General features: G+C 37.0%; 1 protein-coding gene and 1 non-coding gene across 22 annotated transcripts in view; one reads left to right on the forward strand and one right to left on the reverse strand.

The window, feature by feature from the left end:
- Positions 1–19,721, reverse strand: part of ITCH (itchy E3 ubiquitin protein ligase) — a 155,233-nt gene that overhangs the window by 72,157 nt on the left and 63,355 nt on the right. For 7 of the 21 annotated variants that reach the window (XM_026009865.2, XM_026009863.2, XM_072736071.1 and 4 more), the window contains 3 exons: positions 16,597–16,738; positions 11,288–11,412; positions 10,129–10,266 (listed from right to left, as the gene is read on the reverse strand). In XM_026009865.2, coding sequence (XP_025865650.1) covers positions 10,129–10,266; positions 11,288–11,412; positions 16,597–16,738 — 405 coding nt within the window. Of the gene's footprint in view, positions 1–10,128; positions 10,698–11,287; positions 11,413–16,596; positions 16,739–19,721 lie in introns of all 21 variants that reach the window. The other 14 variants (XM_072736073.1, XM_072736075.1, XM_072736074.1 and 11 more) reach the window with 4 other exon arrangements.
- LOC112928272 (U6 spliceosomal RNA) lies at positions 3,583–3,689 on the forward strand. Its single transcript, XR_003236719.1, has one exon. It is a non-coding gene; the product is annotated as a U6 spliceosomal RNA (small nuclear RNA).

Here is a 19,721-nt window from a genome sequence, read left to right on the forward strand (position 1 = left end):
TGGCTGGATCACTCAAAATTATTAAAAATCATTAAATTGTAGACTTGCAACGAGTGAATTTTATGAACTATAAAATACATCTATTCAATGAGGCTGTTAAAAATGGTTTTAAAAACATGATACTATGGGGCAGCCCGGGTGGCTCAGCGGTTTAGCGCCGCCTTCGGCCCTAAGCATGATCCTGGAGACCCAGGGCCGAGTCCCGCATCGGGCTTCCTGCATGGAGCTTGTTTCTCCCTCTGCCTGCTACTCCCTCTATCTGTGCCTCTGCCTCTCTGTTTCTCAAATAAATAAATAAAACCTTTAAAAAACATGATACTATGAAATGCACTTGGCTGAACAAGGTACATTTCAGTTTTACAAGAATTATTTTTATATAGAATATATTCACCTAAAACAGCTGATAAGACATAAATCAGAAAACAAAATAAAAATATACAGCATAAGTTACTAAAATCAGTCAATTAGTATCCCACTTTTCTCAAAAATTAAGAAAGCCATTTGGGATGGCTTAAATCTACCAATAAGTACCACTTCTAAACTTTTTCATTTATTACAGAGAAGCATAGTATTTAATCACACGGACTCTGAGGTCAGGATGCCTGGGTCTGTTATTGTAGCTTCATCATGATCATGTGCTAATTTCATGACCTTAGAAAAGTACACCTGATTTTCCTGTGCCTTTTATCTCACATATAAAATAGAGACAAAAAGGACACCTACTTCATAGACTAGTTCTGAAGATTAAGCATAAATATTTAGAACAGTACCTTGCACATAAGCATTCCATAAATATTAGCTATTATTGTTTCTCAAAAATTACATTTCATCAGTAAGTACAGACAACGGCCATTTTTGTTCAATCTTTTATTTCACTTCAATACAGAGGTAAAGCCTTAACTATGAAATGTATAGCATAAATTAAATAGATCTAATCCTGTGCTTCCAGAGAATAGTTTTTTAAAAAGACACAAAATTATCTGACACTTAATAATGAATGTCCAGAAAGGAAACAACGACCATACTTAAAGTCTGCATTTTACATATGTATTGTCCTTTTAAAGTATTCCTACTCCAAATTTCCTCAATGAAAAAATGATCATATTTCTAAATGCACGTATTTTACCCACAGGACACTTTGGAAGATTACAAAGATCTCTTTTTTTTTTTTTAATTTTTTTTATTTATTTTATTTTTTTTATTTATGATAGTCACAGAGAGAGAGAGAGAGAGAGAGAGAGAGAGGCAGAGACACAGGCAGAGGGAAAAGCAGGCTCCATGCACCGGGAGCACGACATGGGATTCGATCCCGGGTCTTCATGATCGCGCCCTGGGCCAAAGGCAGGCGCCAAACCGCTGCGCCACCCAGGGATCCCTACAAAGATCTCTTCTATTCAGTGAGCTACTCAAAAGAGTTTTCCTGCCACAAAATAACTAGCTGATAGATGAAGCAATTTCACTCATTGTTCTATTTCCTGGGTGCCTAGCAATCTCAAAAGCAAAACAAACAAATGAACTGATACTAGAGCAGGAACAGGACGCAGTAAGCAAATATGAAAAATAAAAAAGGGGGGTTATCCTGATGGCTATTATCAACTCTAGGTGGATCAGCAACAAATGCTCAAGGGGCACCTGGGTTGCTCAGTGGCTGAGCATCTGCCTTTGGCTCAAGTCCTGATCCCGGGTCCTGGGATTGAGTCCAGGACTCTTCCTCTGCCTATCTCATGAATAAATAAATAAACTCTTTTTAAAAAGGAGAGAGAGAGAGAAACTAAGGCTTGGAATTCTGTAAGGCAGCTGAAGTGCTGCCAGGTATGCAGCATACCCTGCACTAGCAGAAGCAAAAGAAACTTTTTCTGGGGCAATTAATCCCCAATTTAGGCCCCTAGGATCCCCACAGATTGTGATAAAAAATAAACTGGCAATCAAGAGAGTAGCAAATGTGTAAGAAAACAAGCCTCAATGAAGGAGAGACATAAGACATATCCCCAAAGATTTCTGATAATTGTAATTTTTTTTATATTGGAATTTTCAAATGGAGATTAAAAAACTGTATCAAAAGAAAATTAACAAGCAAAGAACAAGAAACTATCAAACAAGCACCAGCAATTCCATTCCTAGGAATATATCCTAAAGAAATGAAAACATGTGAAAAAAATGAAAGCATGTGCACAAAGAAAACTGTACACAAATATTTATAGCATCATTACTTATGACTCATTAATAGGCAAAAAGTGGAAAAATAAGTCACATGTCCATCAGTAAATGAAAGAAAAACAAATTGTGGCATATACATACAACGGGATATTATAAAGCCACAAAAAAGGAAGTACTGATATATGCTTCAACTTAGATAAACCTCAAAAACAAAATGCTAAGAATCCAGACACAAAAGGTCATGTACTATATGATTCCTTCTTTATGATATACTCAGACTAGGCAAATCCAGAGACAGAAAGCAGATTAGTGGTGACCAGGTGATTGGGAATTGGAGGGATGAGGAGTGATTATAGAACGGACAGTTTGTTTTTCTGGATTGATGACAAAGTGTTAAAATTAGAGGTGGTGGATACTATCATTATGAATATACTAAATGCTACTGAATTGTATATTAAGGTTAATTGTATGTTGTGTAAATTTCACCTCAATTAAAAGAATCACAATTTAAAAAAGGCTCATACTTGATGAAACAATAAATGCTATAAAGCTGAAATTGCACATAGCAATATGTACCAACAACTCCTCAGGGGACACATAAATGTATAAATGTAGAAATATTCAATGACTTTCTTTCATAATGGCAAAAACTGGAAAGAAACCAAGTGTCTTTTGATGCAAAAACGGATAAACTATGGTATATTCCCTTAACAGATTATCATACAGCATGGAAATAAGTTACAGATATGGTAATATGGATAAATCTTAAAAGGCAAAATCTATATCCATAGAGCTCAAGAAAAAGGACAAGTAATACACTGTCCAGGGACATGCATATTTATTAAAAAAAAAATTTTTAGGGATACCTGGCTGGCTCAGGTGGTAGAACATTCGACTCCTGATCTCAGGGTTGTAAGTCTGAGCCTCACATGGGTGTAGAGATTACTTAAAAATAATAAATCTTGGGGATTCCTCTGTGGCTCAGCGGTTTAGTGCCTGTCATTGGCTCAGGGTGTGATCCTGGGGTCCCAGGACTGAATCCCGCATCGGGCTCCCTGCATGGAGCCTCCTCTCTCTCTCTGCCTGTGTCTCTGCCTTTCTCTCTGTCTCTCAAGAATAAATAAATAAATAAAATCTTTTAAGGGCAGCCCTGGTGGCTCAGCAGTTTAGTGCCGCCTTCAGCCCAGGGCCTGATCCTGGAAACCTGGGATCAAGTCCCACATCGGGCTCCCTGCATGGAGCCTGCTTCTCCCTCTGCCTGTGTCTCTGCCTCTCTCTCTCTCTCTCTCTCTCTCTGGAATAAATAAAATATTTAATAATAATAATAATAATAATAATAATAATAATAAATCTTTAAGAAAACTTAAGCAAGGAAATGATAAATTCAAAATTCGAGTAGTTATTATCTGTAAGGGAAAGATAATGGTGCTCACTTCGGCAGCACATATACTAAAATTGGAACGATACAGAGAAGATTAGCATGGCCCCTGCGCAAGGATGACACGCAAATTCGTGAAGCGTTCCATATTTAAAAAAAAAAAAAAAAAAAAAGAAAGATAATGAATGCTATACGGAGGAAAATACAGGAAGGTGCAATGATATTGTTAATGTGCTAATTTCTAAGCTGTGTGGTAGTTCATGCATGAGTAATTCTATTATTCTGGTTTATATATTACATATATTAAAAATAAGAATATGTTATATATGAGATGTTTTATATAATAATGTAATATATGAGATTATAAATAAAAGTGCTTTGTAAATTACAAAAATGGACAAAAAATACAGCAAAATCTTACTCTAATCCAACAATGATCATATTATAGCCTTAATACTTGGACTTTTTTGTTTTTCAGGGTTCTAAATATTTTATTATAGGAAAAGAAGAATGACATCTTTTTTAGCTTTATTTATTTTAAATATTTATTAAGCATCTATTTGTGTCAGTCCTGATCTAAACACAGGGAAATAAAAACAATCCCTATCCTCATGGAGCTCACATTAAACTAAATATATTAACATTATATATAATGTAAAATACAATAGAAGACAGAAATAGGATGTAAAATAGAAATTTTCTATGGAGAAAACTGAATCAGGACTTGATGAAAGGGCTGCCCTGAAACATTAGACAGATGGCCAGAAAAGACTTCGCAGAGAGGGTAATGTCTAAGTAAATCCTAAAGTTTATCACAGGGAATACTGAAAGAAGGGAGGGAGCTCAAGCTGACAGAAGGAAACTGTAATGGTCTTAAAGCAGCCATGTTCCTGGAGTGTTCAAGAACCACAAGGAGAGTAATGTCACTCAAAAAAACTGCATGAAAGAATTAGAAGAGACGAAGCCATCAAAGTAGAAGAGTTTTGGAGATGGGGCCACACAGGCCTTGTAGGCTCTTAAGGTGCTACAGAAAATCACTAGGAGCTTGGAGCAGGCATCTGACAAGGCCTGTCTCGTGTTTTCACAAAACTACTCTGGCTGTATGCTTTTATGGAAGAAAAAAAAAAAAAAAAGGAAGAGAGGAGAGCAGTGGACATCACTCTCTAGCCTTCTCTTCCTGCTTTGTGCCCCACAGAGTGTAACCTGCAAGGAATATATTAACCACTAACTGGCTTCTTTGGCTCTGGCTTGCACTGGGTTTATCTAATGAGACACTCACGGGGGAGACTGGGAGGAGAGTAAGATTTATCTCTTTATTATCCTCTTCTGCTAATTCAATATTTGGATTTTTTTTTTTTTTTACAAATTTATTTATTTATTCATGAGAGACAGAGAGAGAGAGATAGAGAGGCAGAGAACAGGCAGAGGGAGAAGCAGGCTCCATGCAGGGAGCCTGATGCGGAACTCGATCCCAGGTCTCCGGGATCACGCCCTGGGCTGAAGGTGGCGCTAAACCGCTGAGCCACCCAGGCTTCCTCAATACTTGGATTTTAAAGTTAAACTAGTGGAAAGTCTTCTTGGCTTTTTGAGGAAAGTAAACTTGTTAATATTCTGAGCATACATCGAAAAGCACTCAAAGATAAGTCAAATAAGTTTCTCTCCATGAAATACTTAGCAGGTACCCAAACCCCACTGAGATCTAGTAATTTCAAATAGTTAGTAAAGCAAAACAATTTAAGCTAGTTTGTTAGCATTTATTATACTGGTAAAAAACATAGAAGATATATTGATATAAAAATAGCTATTTACATTAAAATTTTAAAAACCCACAAAACTGAGAATCTAATGCAAGAAAGTGAGATAAAGTCAAAATGGAATGAAACCAAATGAAATGTGCCAAAAAGCCATCCCTAAAATAACTTTAAATACACGAAGAGTATACACAGTAAAGATAAAAATCTTACAAGAGTATGTTTCTATTTTATAATCATGAATTTAATTAAAACAGATTTTTATTTGTCTTTAGGAAAAATAATGTCTTTGACAGTAAAACTTTTCAGTGGTGTATGTGGGAAGACAGGTGTTAAACTAATAATCCACTACCACCAGCAGCCTTAGAGGTAAAAATAGATGAATGGGCAGTTCCTGCAGATATGAACAACTGCCTACACTCAATTTGTTAAGTTAATTTAGATCTGAGTGCTAAAACAATTAAGTCTAACTAAATAAAGGATTCTTCCAGAGGTTCATAAAAGCCTATTAACCGCACTTGGGTAGAGGAAAACACCAGAGCAAACTATGAAGTTATTTTCTAAACCAGAGAAATAAGAAAAAATACCAAATAAAATATGACAACTACAACTAAAACTTATTTACATATTAAACTTGTTCTCCAAGCCAGAGCTGGGGTTGGGAAGGTAGGGTGGGGATATAAAGCTCTATAATTTTCAAATGAAGTTTGAAGATAAGTGGGAAGAAAAAACAAACATGCTGGGTAAATTTTATTTCACTTGAAAAATGTTTACTTATATAACTGCCATTTTTAGAAAATTTATCCACCAAGGGTGCCTAGGTAGCATAGCTGGTTAAGCATCCAACTCTTGGTTTTGGCTTAGGTTGTGATCACAGGGTCATGAGATGGGGCTCCGAGATTGGTGCAGAGTCTGCTTGAGACTTTCTCTCCCTCTGCCCCTTCCCTGCCAAATTAAAAAAAAAAAAAAAATCTTTCTAAAAATCTGAAATTTAAAAAAGAAAAAAAATATTTATCCAGAAAAGAAATGAACCGAAAATTTCTAAGTACCCAAAGAGATAATACTGTCTTACCAGGAAAACCAGCCTTCACAGTATATCTAAATAATCTAAATACATAGCAAGTTATTATTTGGTGACTTTTTTTTTTTTAAGATTTTATTTATTTATTCATGAGAAACACACAGAATGAGGCCGAGACATAGGCAGAGGGAGAAGGCTCCATGCAGGGAGCCTGATGCAGAACTCGATCCCAGGACCCAGGATCACGATCTGAGCCAAAGACAGATGCTCAACCACTGAGCCACCTACATGTCCCTATTTGGTGACTTTTGATACTAAAATTCAGACAGTGATTTCTTTTTATAATATTATTTAAAAATTAACCGAAAGTATTTACATCTATAAGAACAAATTCTTCTAAGAACCATTTTATGTGATCTTCCACAAAAAAAGCTTCTAACTAGGGCTCCTGGCTGGCTCAGTCAGTAAAGCATAAGACTCTTGTTCTCAGGGTTGTAAGTTCAAGCCCCATTCTGGGTGCAGAGATTTTTTAAAATAAAATCTTTCTTTAAAAAAACATTAAAGGGGCAGCCTGGTGGCCCAGCGGTTTAGCGCTGCCTTCAGCCCAGGGCCTGATCCTGGAGACCCGGGATCGAGGCCCACGTCGGGCTCCCAGCATGGAGCCTGCTTCTCCCTCTGCCTGTGTCTCTGCCCCACCTCCCTCTCTCTGTGTCTCTCATGAATAAATAAAATAGGGTCTTAAAAAAAAAAAAAGTTAGAAATCTTTAAAAAAAAATAAAAAATAGGGATCCCTGGGTGGCACAGCGGTTTGGCGCCTGCCTTTGGCCCAGGGCGTGATCCTGGAGACCTGGGATCGAATCCCACATCGGGCTCCCGGTGCATGGAGCCTGCTTCCCCCTCTGCCTGTGTCTCTGCCTCTCTCTCTCTGTGTGTGTGTGTGTGACTATCATAAATAAATAAAAATTTAAAAAAAATAAAAACTTTAAAAATAAATAAAAATAAATTTAAAAAAACATTAAAAAAAAAACTTATAACATTCTCAGGGGAAAAAAGATAATCTAAGGGGATCCCTGGGTGGCGCAGCGGTTTGGCGCCTGCCTTTGGCCCAGGGCGCGATCCTGGAAACCCGGGATCGAATCCCACATCGGGCTCCCGGTGCATGGAGCCTGCTTCTTCCTCCGCCTGTGTCTCTGCCTCTCTCTCTCTCTCTCTCTCTGTGACTATCATAAATAAATAAAAATTAAAAAAAAAAAAAGATAATCTAAAAATCTTTTAACAGTAGAAAATTATTAGAATACAAAAGCAATCTCCCTCATCCCCCCAGTTCTTACCAAACAATTGCAGGTGCTAGAAATTCTATTTTAGCACTAAACTCTAATTTTTATTTCTAGCTTGTAGTTAAAGTTACAGAGGTGGAACCAAAGAACAATAAAAGTATAGTTCTCAACAAACATGCTTATGAACTAAATTTGATTTTGATTGCTTACGACTCATCATTTGATTCAAAGGCTCTTAGATTTTCTCATGTGAAACCAATAATGCATTAGGAACAATAGGAAACATCAACGGATATCAGTGTTTTATGCGGAGTCTTGACTCCGCATCATACTAGTTGGTGTGATATTGGGCTTACTATTTAAATCATCAGAATCTCACTTTCCTTATATGCAAAACACAGGTTAGGCCTTACAAAGCTATGATGATTGGGGTGCCTGGGTGGCTCAGTGGTTGAGCATCGGCCTTTGGCTCAGGTTGTGATTCTGGGGTCCTGGGACTGCGTTCCACATCAGGCTCTCTGTTAGGGAGCCTGCTTCTCCCTCTAACTATGTCTCCGCCTCTCTCTGTGTGTCGCTCATGAATAAATAAATAAAATCTTAGGGAAAAAAAAAAAGCTATGATGATTAAATGAGTGTATATGTAAATACATCAACATAGTGGTTGGCACATGGCAAGCATCCAAAAAATGGTAGCTATTTTATTTGGCAACTTCAATCTTAAAATCCATTGTGACTTTCCAACTGAAAATCTCTCTTTACTTCAAATTATCAGGTTAAATTCTATCAATTATTTTCCTATCTGAGTAAAAAAACTGGTGACATACAAATGTTCACTTTTGTGGGCGATAAAGTCATAAACATAAATATGCAGCTAAGATTTTACTCTGAAACAGAAGACTGATATGCTTTAATTATTAAACATTCTGTATTAGTAATAATTTCAACTTGTAGGGGGTAAAAAAAAAACCTGGGAAGCTATAAATAGTGAGTTTAAAGCAATTTAACAATAAAATTTAACTTGTATATTATCTTTCAGAATTATAATATATAAAAACTTTGACTATTTAGAGTTCCTGTGAATGGTAGTCAATGAAAATGAACTTGTCAACTCTGAAGCAGTATAGTATAACCATTTCAGAAACTTCTCTCCACCTCCATTAACCTCAAAGAACCAATCTAAAAAAAAAAAAAAAAGGGATCCCTGGGTGGCGCAGCGTCCTGGAGACCTGGGATCGAATCCCACGTCAGGCTCCCGGTGCATGGAGCCTGCTTCTCCCTCTGCCTGTGTCTCTGCCTCTCTCTCTCTCTCTCTCTCTGTGTGACTATCATAAATAAATAAAAAATTAAAAAAAAAAAAAAAAAAGAACCAATCTAGAAAATACTACCGGGACCATCTTGAAGGTCTGCTATTTAAAAAAGGTATTAAGTTGGGATGCCTGGGTGGCTCAGCAGCTGAGCATCTGCCTTCAGCTCAGGATGTGATCCCATGGTCCCAGGATCGAGTCCCACATCAGGCTCCCTGCGTGGAGCCTGCTTCTCCCTCTGCGTATGTCTCTGCCTGCTTCTCTCTGTGTCTCTCTCATGAATAAATAAAAATAAAATCTTAAAAAGAAATTAAAAAGGTATTAAGTTAAAAGTAGAAAGTCTTCCAAAGCAGAAACAGAAAAATAACAGCACTTGACAACTGCAAAATGTTTCATAATACAATTTCTAAGTACACAAAAAGAACTTTGTCAGACTAATCAAGGAAACCATTAATCTGCTGTCTTGAGGCCTCTAAAATCTACATTTCAAAGTGAAAATACACTTAGCACATTAGTAAGTAATGGAATTATCTAAAAGGAATCCACTAAGAAGTTTTATTAAGCATACTAGCTACCTAGGCACTAATTCAGGTGCCAAACTTCTTTCGATTACAGTTCATATTTGTTATTCCCTTAAGCAAAAACCAATCATAAATTGTAAGATATATTGGCATACATATAATGATTGATTTTGTCATTATTGTAACACCGAGACACCTTTGTAAATGTAGCCTACAGAAATGGCAAAGGAATGGCAAATGGACTTCAGCCTATATTGGCAGTCTGGTACAGTATTAAGCAGGATTACAAAGTACTACGAAGGAAAAAATTTAAAAATTAAAATAAATTAAAAAAAAAAAAGTACTAAGAAGGATTTCAAGCCAAATTTAAACTAAAGCAGATACTGCTACAGGCAAACTATGTCTGCCACTGGCACTGGAAGGGTGTGGCATCAGAAGTAATATTAACTGTCATCATTAGCCTACAAAATAAATACTTTATAAATCAATTCATTACACAGTTAACGGTGATTCAATTTTCATGGGCTAGCTTTTCAACCTATAGAAAAATGTTTTATTCACAGAAACAATGCACTAAAAGTTTTTAAAAAATTAATGTCTCTTTTAAAAATGGAAATAATTTCTTTAAGGTGGAAAAGAATAGCAATAGTTACATACAGCATTCTATGGTGGCTACTGTAAGAATCATTAAAGAGCCTATAGAAAAAGTAATTACTTACTTTCTGAACATGTAGTTTCACCATTGGTAACAACTTCAGACTCTAACTGCAGCCCATCAAGACAGACAGACAAGTCTCCTATTGTCTCTGTTGGCTCTTTGTCACCTACAAGCTGTAAAGTCACAACTACTTCCTCAACTGTAAGAGAATATAATTCCAGAACAAAATGGTCACTGTTAAGTCATCTTAACTGTTAAAAATAATGTCGGAAAACTTAACATTTTTGTGTTTATAAATTGTTTTTAGTATACTTCACTGAGGTTTCAGGCCTTTTGACACAAAACATTTAAAAATAGATCAAAATTTGCTAATGCTTAATATCTGTAATGTAAAATACTAAACAGCTCAACCATCTCATTTGTTATATTCATCCCATCCTAGCATAAAATAAGCCAGCAGGATTATTTAGCAATATATGCCTGAATTTTATTGCATAAAAACATATAACTTAAGAATGAATCATATCTTGGGGCGCCTGAGTTGTTCAGTCGGTTAAGTGTCCAACTCTTGATCTCAGCTCAGGTCTTAACCTCAGGGTCATGATGGTTTCCACAGTGGTGTGGAACCTACTTTAAAAAAAAAAAAAATAAGAAAGAAAGAAAGGATTATATCTCTTAAATGAGATTTAAGAAATATGTTTTAAAAAATTAAGAAATATGTTTTAGATAGTCAACAGGTGGAAAAATACCTGTTTTAAAATCATGATTATACTAATCAAAACAAGCATGTATCAAGTTTTTCTATATTTTATGTATACACACACATAAATAAAACCACAGCCATTTAAAATTAGGAAATTTTAAAAATAAGCATTTGAGAAGAAAATCTGCCAAAATATTAACCACATTTGCCTCTGAAATGAGATTACATTTTCCCTTCACCTCTGCTCTATATTTTTTAGTTTTCCAAAATTAAGTATATAGTATTCTAATAAGTATCTATTTACTAAATTTATTTAAAATATTGGGTCAAAAATGAATTTGCTAAACCAAGGTTACTCAGAATGCTTGAAATAAATAGTTCAAGATTTTTCTCGTTAATATTATAACCAAATAAACTCAAAAACAAATAGTCAACAGTCAGTCTGCATCTTTTACACATGAATTTCATACAGAAAAACAAACAGCCTAGCGCAATTTCTTTACTTTTACATACATACGTTTCATGTTGTTTGACTTTAAGGTTTCAAAGATATCTAATGCAGCAGTTCCCAACAAAACATCAGATTTCAGTGTCTGGTGACTCCACACACGAAAATGTAATTTACTCACAGGGGTGACGATACTAAAAGTGAAGAAAGGTAAAAAACATGTATTATTTTCATTAAAATACCACAATGGAATCTTAAGTAAATTACAATTAAATTTTAATGACTAAAATCTTTTAACTTAACAGTTTACTCTACAACCAATATTGCCCATTTTCTATAATCTTATGGAAAATACCTAAATGCAGGATGCCTGAGTGGCTCAGTGGTTGAGTTCTGCCTTTGGCTCAGGGGTGATCCTGGAATCCCAGGATCAAGTCCTAATATCGGGCTCCCTGCATGGAGCCTGCTCCCTCTGCCTATGTCTCTGTCTCTGTGTGTGTCTCTTGTGAATAAATAAATAAAATCTTAAAAAAAAAAATCTAAATGCTACACACTCGCATGGTCATTTTCATTTGTAGTTGAACTACAAGGGCAACTTCATGCATGTATCATCAATAAGAGTAGAACTGCTAATCATGCTACAAACTGTTAGAAATCTAGTTTTACTTTAGTAATATAAAAAAGTTAATTTATAAATTAAATCCTTACTTTAGGTCAGGTAGTATGGTGAGCCTAAGGTTATATGATTTCATTTTCACAGCAACCCTAAGAAATGGGAATTACCACTCCCATCCTCAGATACAGAAACTGCTATTCAAAGAAGTTAAGCAGGGATCCCTGGGTGGCGCAGTGGTTTGGCGCTTGCCTTTGGCCCAGGGCGCGATCCTGGAGACCCGGGATCGAATCCCACATCAGGCTCCCGGTGCATGGAGCCTGCTTCTCCCTCTGCCTATGTCTCTGCCTCTCTCTCTCTCTCTCTGTGACTATCATAAATAAATAAAAATTTAAAAAATAAATAAATAAATAAATAAATAATTTAAAAAATAATAATTAAAAAAAAAAAAACAAAGAAGTTAAGCAAATGGCCCAGCATCGCACAGCTAGCTAGTCAGTGGCAGTCTGTAATTTCAACAAAGGTCTGGCATTAAAATTTTTGCTGAAAAGCTCCTCCATCTTGGGGGGAAAAAAAGAAACAAAAAAGTTCTGCAATCAGCTATATGATTTGAGGATTATATTAGATACCCTAAGTTTCACATTGCTAAAAGTAAAGCGTCCGCAATAATTGTCAAATACAGACTCACTCAGACCTTGCCAAATGCCAATAAAGAATACTACCTAAAAGCGCCTGGGTGGCTCAGCGGTTTGGCGCCACCTTCAGCCCAGGGCCTGATCCTGGAGACCCAGGATTGAGTCCCACATGGGGCTCCCTGCATGGAGCCTGCTTCTCTCTACTTCTGTCTCTGCCTCTCTGTGTCTGTCATGTATAAATAAAATCTAAAAACAAATAAAAAAATAAAAGCACCTGGGTGACTCAGTTGTTTAAGTGTTCCCATTCTTGATTTCATCAGCTCAGGTCATGATCTCAGGGTTATGACATTGAGCCACATGTTAGGCTCCACACTCGTGTCAAGATTCTCTTTCTCCCTCTCTCTCTCTTGCCCCTCTCTCCCCCAATTTTCTCTCCCTCTCTAAAACAAAAAAACAAAAACCAAACAACAACAAAAAACTCTGTAATGATAATTTCCAAAGCAAATTTTGGGAAATTTGAATTTGCAATAAACTGTATACAAAGTATTTCAGAGACATCAATTAGAAAAATAGGAATAAAAAAAAAAAGAAAAATAGGAATACTATATTTTCTGCCATAGTACCACTCATAAGAAAAATTCTAGAAAAACTTGAATTTCTCTATATCTCGTTCTAAAAGGTGATCAAATTTGGGGAACAAACTTTTTCTCAGAAGTCTACCTATGCCTATTCCTCTCATCATCACATTTCTTTTTTTTTTTTTTTAAAGATTTTATTTATTTATTCATGATAGTCACACAGAGAGAGACAGAGAGGCAGAGACACAGGCAGAGGGAGAAGCAGGCTCCATGCAGGGAGCTCGACGTGGGACTCGATCCCGGGTCTCCAGGATCGCGCCCCGGGCCAAAGGCAGGCACCAAACCGCTGCACCACCCAGGGATCCCTCATCATCACATTTCTACCATCATTTTAACAGTTTAAACAAACTAAAAAATTTTTATCTTAACACTGCCTCTTCTTCCGAGGGGTGGGGAAGGACAAGGTATTCTTTCTCTTTAAAATTCTGAGATGTGGGGATCCCTGGGTGGCGCAGCGGTTTGGCGCCTGCCTTTGGCCCAGGGCGCGATCCTGGAGACCCGGGATCGAATCCCACGTCAGGCTCCCGGTGCATGGAGCCTGCTTCTCTCTCTGCCTGTGTCTCTGCCTCTCTCTCTCTCTCTATCACGAATAAATAAATAAAATCTTTAAAAAAAAAAAAAATAAAATAAAATAAAATTCTGAGATGTTATGTTCAGGAGAACATACTGTACATATCAAGAAAACATTTCTTTTTCTATTACTCATTTGAGAAATCATAATGGGGACAGAATAAAAGAAATTATTACTTTTACTTTGAGAGAGGATAAAGCATACTGTCAAAGATAATCTTTTCTGAATTATTTCAATTCTAGAGAAAATGTCTGCAATGCAAGTCATGTTAAAATTGCAGACCAATCTGTTGCAACTTAAAAATTCAGGACTTGGGACGGCTGGGTGGCTCAGCAGTTGAGCATCTGCCTTCAGTTCAGGGCGTGATCCCAGATCCAGGGATCGAGTCCTGCATCAGGCTCCCATGAGGAGCCTGCTTCTCCATCTGTCTATCTGTCTGTCTCTCTCTCTCAGGTCTCTCGTGAATAAATAAATAAAATCTTTTTAAAAAATTCAAAACTTGAGCTATGTATTCCCCCAAACATCTGGGCTCAACAACAGCACTATCATAAGAGACGACAAAGAGAGTTTCTTTTTTCTTGACTTTTAAATCACTAAGGAGTTAGGGACACCGGGCTGGCTCAGGGTTGAGCATCTGCCTTTGACTCAGGGTGTGACCCCAGAGTCCCGGATCGGAGTACCACGTTGGGCTCCCCAGAGGGAGCCTGCTTCTCCCTGTGCCTATGTCTCTGCATCTCTCTCTGTATCTCTCATGAATGGATGAATAAAAATCTTTCAATCTATCTTTCTTTCTTTCTCTTTGTTTCTTTATAAATAGCTAAGGAGTTCATACCATTATCAGCTTAAGAGCCTCAAAGTATACATCTAGTGAGCACAGCTAGCAGCTGGGAGAAACTAGATGAGTATTCAGTCAATACTCAGTATTAATACTCAGTCAATTCTGCTGAACATCTCTAGTCATTATGGAGGTCATGAACTTTTATAGATTTCATTTGCTTTTCAAAAAAAATTTTACTCATATAATTTGAAATTTAGATACAATCTCTAACAGATCACACAAAATACTGTAAGAAACTTTGTTGAAATAAAATGCAGATGAAAAACATTAGAATGAGACTTATTTTTACTCATTTGCTCAAAATCATCATCAAGTACATCAATATACCCTAGAAATCCAAAATTCATGTTAAAGAACAATTTAGGTATATCCAGCTTATTTCGTCATTCATTAGGAATAAATAACTATACACATATGCATGTACTGTGTGAAAAGAATATAGTTTCAAATATCTCATCTCACCATTTATAAATAAAACTTTTCTTTAGTCACTTTTTCTTGTTTATTCTCTAAGGAATAAAAAATGCAAGAATTCCAAATGTTAGGTAATAAAAATAATCCCTGTGTATTTGATATGGTAACAACCAGTTATATTTTGAACTATATTTTAATATAGTTGGTCCCCTCATTAAATACGCTATATTGTTTTGAAATCCACTTGTTGGGACGCCTGGGTGGCTCAGCGGTTGAGCGTCTGCCTTCAGCTCAGGGCGTGATCCTGGGATCCTAGGATCGAGTCCCACACGGGGCTCTCTGCATGAAGCCTGCTTCTCCCTCTTTGTCTCTGCTTCTCCATCTCTCCGTGTCTCTCATGAATAAATAAAAAAAAAATCTTAAAAAGAAAATGAAATCCACTTGTTGATAAATCATGTTTTCTTCCATTTTAGTAAAAACATTAAAATTAATCTATAATTCTCTTCAGTGAGTGTTCAGTATGAATATGTGGGGCTTTATCAGTAAGTGTTAAAAACTGAGCTATCTGCTACTTCTATGAATTCATTCTACAGATAAAAACACCAACAGACTGACACAGGCATGTGGATGTATACTGCAATGATGTATAATAACACAACGTTAGAAACCAAGTGATCAGGGAACTAGTAAAATAAATGATAATTCATTCTTATTAAGGAATATTATGCAACTACATGAGGTATGTTAGATCTATATATATGCAGAGATAACCATGCTATGTAAAGTATAAAAACAGAGTTATAGAATAAAGTGTCTGTTTTTGAAAAGGAATAAAAGCCTTTGTGTAGGTTCTATGTGGGCATTGTAATTAAAAACACAAAAACAAAACTATTTTTAAAATTAAACTAAAAAAATTAAGTGAGGGCAGCACAGGGGGTGCTCAGCGGTTTGGCGCCGCCTTCAGCCTGGGGCGTGATCCTGGAGACTGGGATCAATTCCTGCGTCGGGCTCCCTGGATGGAGCCTGCTTCTCCCTCTGCCTGTGTCTCTGCCTCTCTCTCTGTGTCTCTCATGAATGAATGAATGAATAAAATCTTTTTAAAAAATAAAGTGAGCTACTCATAGCTCTGTACTTAAATGCTAATTTAAGGAAATAGCTAAGAATCTTTCTAGGCCCATGACCATGGGCTCTCCAGATACTGTTCAGTAGCAATAATGATACCATCATCAACTAAACTAGAGAAGATAAAGGAGAGACTGGAAAAACAAGTATCAGGATCCCTGGGTGGCTCAGCGGTTTGGCGCCTGCTTTGGCCCAGGGCGCAATCCTGGAGTCCCGGGATCGAGTCCCACATCGGGCTCCCAGCATGGAGCCTGCTTCTCCCTCTGCCTGTGTCTCTGCCTCTCTCTCTCTCTCTCTCTCTGCGTGTGTGTGTTTATCATAAATAAATAAATAAATCTTCAAAAAGAAAAAAAGAAAAGAAAAAGAAAAACAAGTATCTAAAGAGAAACAAAAAGGGGACTGAAGAAAGGAGTCCTAGAATAGGGGTAGAAAAAAAAAACACATGAAAGAGGAGGAGGAGCAAAGAAAACAAGTGAGAAATTTTCAAAGCTTCATTTCTATTCACCTACTAAACTAAATATACTATAGAAAATATTTTCAAACCTACACTGTAAGGGGTTGCTTCCATTTGGGACTGTTCGTATTGTTGCATTTTTCTGTCTTCTTTGACTGTCCATCTACTGTGACTTCCACATAAGGGCTTGGTCCAAACCAATTCTTTTTATTTTCTTTAAGTTTTGCTGAAATGACTAGGCAAAAGAAAAGGTAAAAATAATTAAATATTCAAGATGTTCATCCTTCAAATCAACTTAATTTCATAAAGGTTACACAGAACAGTATTACTTTCACTTAGAGGGGCAGTTTTCCTTTAAAAATATTTACTAATTTTATTCACTCATGACCTTTCTATTTCCTCCCATCCTAGTAAATAAACACAGTAATTCCTCCGTATCATCCACCCAAATTACTATTAATAGACCCCCAACATCAGTATCAAATAGTCTCAGAACTCTAATGTCAATCATAAAGCACATCAACAAGTATCTGAATGCCTACGATGTATCAGATATTGCTCTAAACTGTAAACAGGGCAGCCCGGATGGCTCAGCGGTTTAGCGCCTGCCTTCAGCCCAGGGCCTGATCCTGGAGACCCGGGATCGAGTCCCACGTCGGGCTCCGTGCATGGAGCCTGCTTCTCCCTCTGCCTGTGTCTCTGCCTCTCTCTCTGTCTCTCATGAATAAATAAATAAAATCTTTAAAAAATAAATAAAAATAAAAAAATAAACTGTAAACAGAGGGATGCCTGGGTGGCTCAGCGGTTAAGCTTTTGCCTTCGGTTCAGGGCGTGATCCTGGAGTCCCGGTATCAAGCCCCGCAATGGGCTTCCCGCATGGAGCCTGCTTCTCCCTCTGCCTGTGTCTCTGCCTCTCTCTCTGTCTCTCATGAATAAATAAAACCTTTAAAAAAATAAACTGTTGGGAATCCCTGGTGGCTCAGCAGTTAAGCACCTGCCTTTGGCCCAGGGCATGATCCTGGAGTTTGGGATCAAGTCCCACATCGGGCTCCCTGCATGGAGCCTGCTTCTCCCTCTGCCTGTGTGTCTGCCTCTCTCTCTCTCCCTCTCTCTCTCTCTCTCTCTCTCTCTCATAAATATTTTTAAAAGAATAAAAATTAAAAAATAAACTGTAAATAAAATAGTTTACAGTATAGAAAAGACTGGTTCTCAGGGAGATAATATCCTAGTTAGATAAAGTCCTTGTGCTGAAAAACAGGCTAATAAGGCAGAATATGATTTGGTAGTAAAAAAGGCCTCTGAGGAAGTACTTTTAAAACCTTTTATTCAAGATTTGATTTATTCATTCATGAGAGATACGGAGAGAGAGGCAGAGACACAGGCAGAGGGAGAAGCAGGCTCCCCATGGGGAGCCCAATGCGGGACTCAATCCCAGGATCATGCCCTGAGCCAAAGGCAGCTGCTCAACCAATGAACCATCCGGGTGCCCCTGAGGAAGCACTTTTAAGCAAACATCTAAATAACAAGGAGCTAGCCAGGAGAAGACTGAAGTGAGAAGACAGCAATGCAGAGAGAAGCAAAAAAGCTTGGCATATCTGAAGAAAATATAGCTGCAACAGGGAAGTACTGTAAATGAGGTGAGATCTCATTTAGCTTTGTAAGCCCAAATAAGCAATTTTGATTTTATTCTAAGCATGCTGGAAAGCCATCAGAGGAAGAGAGTTATAAAGTAGGATTATTTTTAGCACCTCATATATCTCATATTAACAAGAACTTTTTACAAAGTGCATCTTAAGGTAACTGACATCTTCACCTGTAAGTTACCTTTGCCAAAAAATAACCTTATCCAAGCCCTTTTAAAGGTGTAACAAGTAGATTAGAATTTAGCAGAGCACCTCATACTTCCCACAAGTGAGAACTCATTGCTCCCCTATAAATGAGGTGACCACAGTCATGGAAATATTCTACCACCTGGGTATCTATCTATTCCAGTAGCAAACCACAGAGAATGCCAGTGCCCATCAAGGTTAAGGGGCCCTTGGAATTGCTAGAGAAGTCTGTATAACAGCTACCCAAGGAGCTCAAATATAGTCCAAAGCACAGACAGTCTAGGCATCCTAGCAGGTCCAGTCCCAGGTAGCAGCCATGAATCTCTTGACTTCAAAATATCACATATTTCTGTCCTTTGGTACTTATATGCATTTTTTTTTTTTATAGTATGAAGCCAATTACAGGGTTACTACTCCATCAATACATGCATATTCTACAAATTGGAACTTCATCATTATTTTGAAGCACTTGGTATAATAAAGTTCAGTCAGATTTGAAATCAATATGCAGTGTCAAAGAGTATCTGTCAAAGAAAGAAAAAGAAGAGCTGCAAGAGATATTATTGAAATAGGCAGTAAGGAGCCACCAAGGAATTTTAAGTAAAAGAGTGTTCTTCAACAAATTTACTGAGTGCCTACTACATACATATATCAGGTATTATTTAGGGCACTGAGAATACAGTAATGATCAGATTAATACTCAAAGATCATTCTGAAACTGCTTTGTGAAAAATAAATTGAAAGGGAAACAAAAGTAGGAGTTAAAAAGACTACTATAGTCATCTACTCAAGAGATGACAGTGGTTTGGACAGGGTAGTGAACATGGATATGGAGAGGATTATTTTCTAAGGAGAACCAATAGGATTAGATTACATGAAGAAGTTGGAGAAAAGCAGCAGCAAGGATAATTCTCAAGTTCCCAGCATGAATAACTGGATAGAAGATGGTGTCATTTAAAAAGATGAAAAAGATATGGGAAACAAATTTGAGGGGATGGCATGGGCAAGAAGAAATCAAGAGTATTATACTGAATGCATAAAATTTGAGACATCTAGGCATAAACACTAATAAGTCTTTTTCAGAACAGAAAATATTCAAATGGGGACCAGACATATCTGATTAATACATACCATAAAGTTCTAATATCTTAATACAGAGCAAAATTCAATCACAGGATTGCCATAGAAAAAATATAAAACCCTTATTTTTAATACATTTCTGGTATGAGAAAAGGTGAAACAACCTGAACAATTATGCAAAGCCCACCAGTGTATTTCAGGGGCTCTAATGACCCTCTGAATACTCACTAAATCTAGAACAAAGCAGTGTAGCCCTCACAGGAAGAAAATGATCTGCCCTCGGTGGTATTTTAGGATTCAAAATTTTGA

This window comes from Vulpes vulpes, chromosome 14 (genome assembly GCF_048418805.1).
Source record: "Vulpes vulpes isolate BD-2025 chromosome 14, VulVul3, whole genome shotgun sequence".
In the NCBI taxonomy this organism is placed as follows: Eukaryota; Metazoa; Chordata; class Mammalia; order Carnivora; family Canidae; genus Vulpes; species Vulpes vulpes.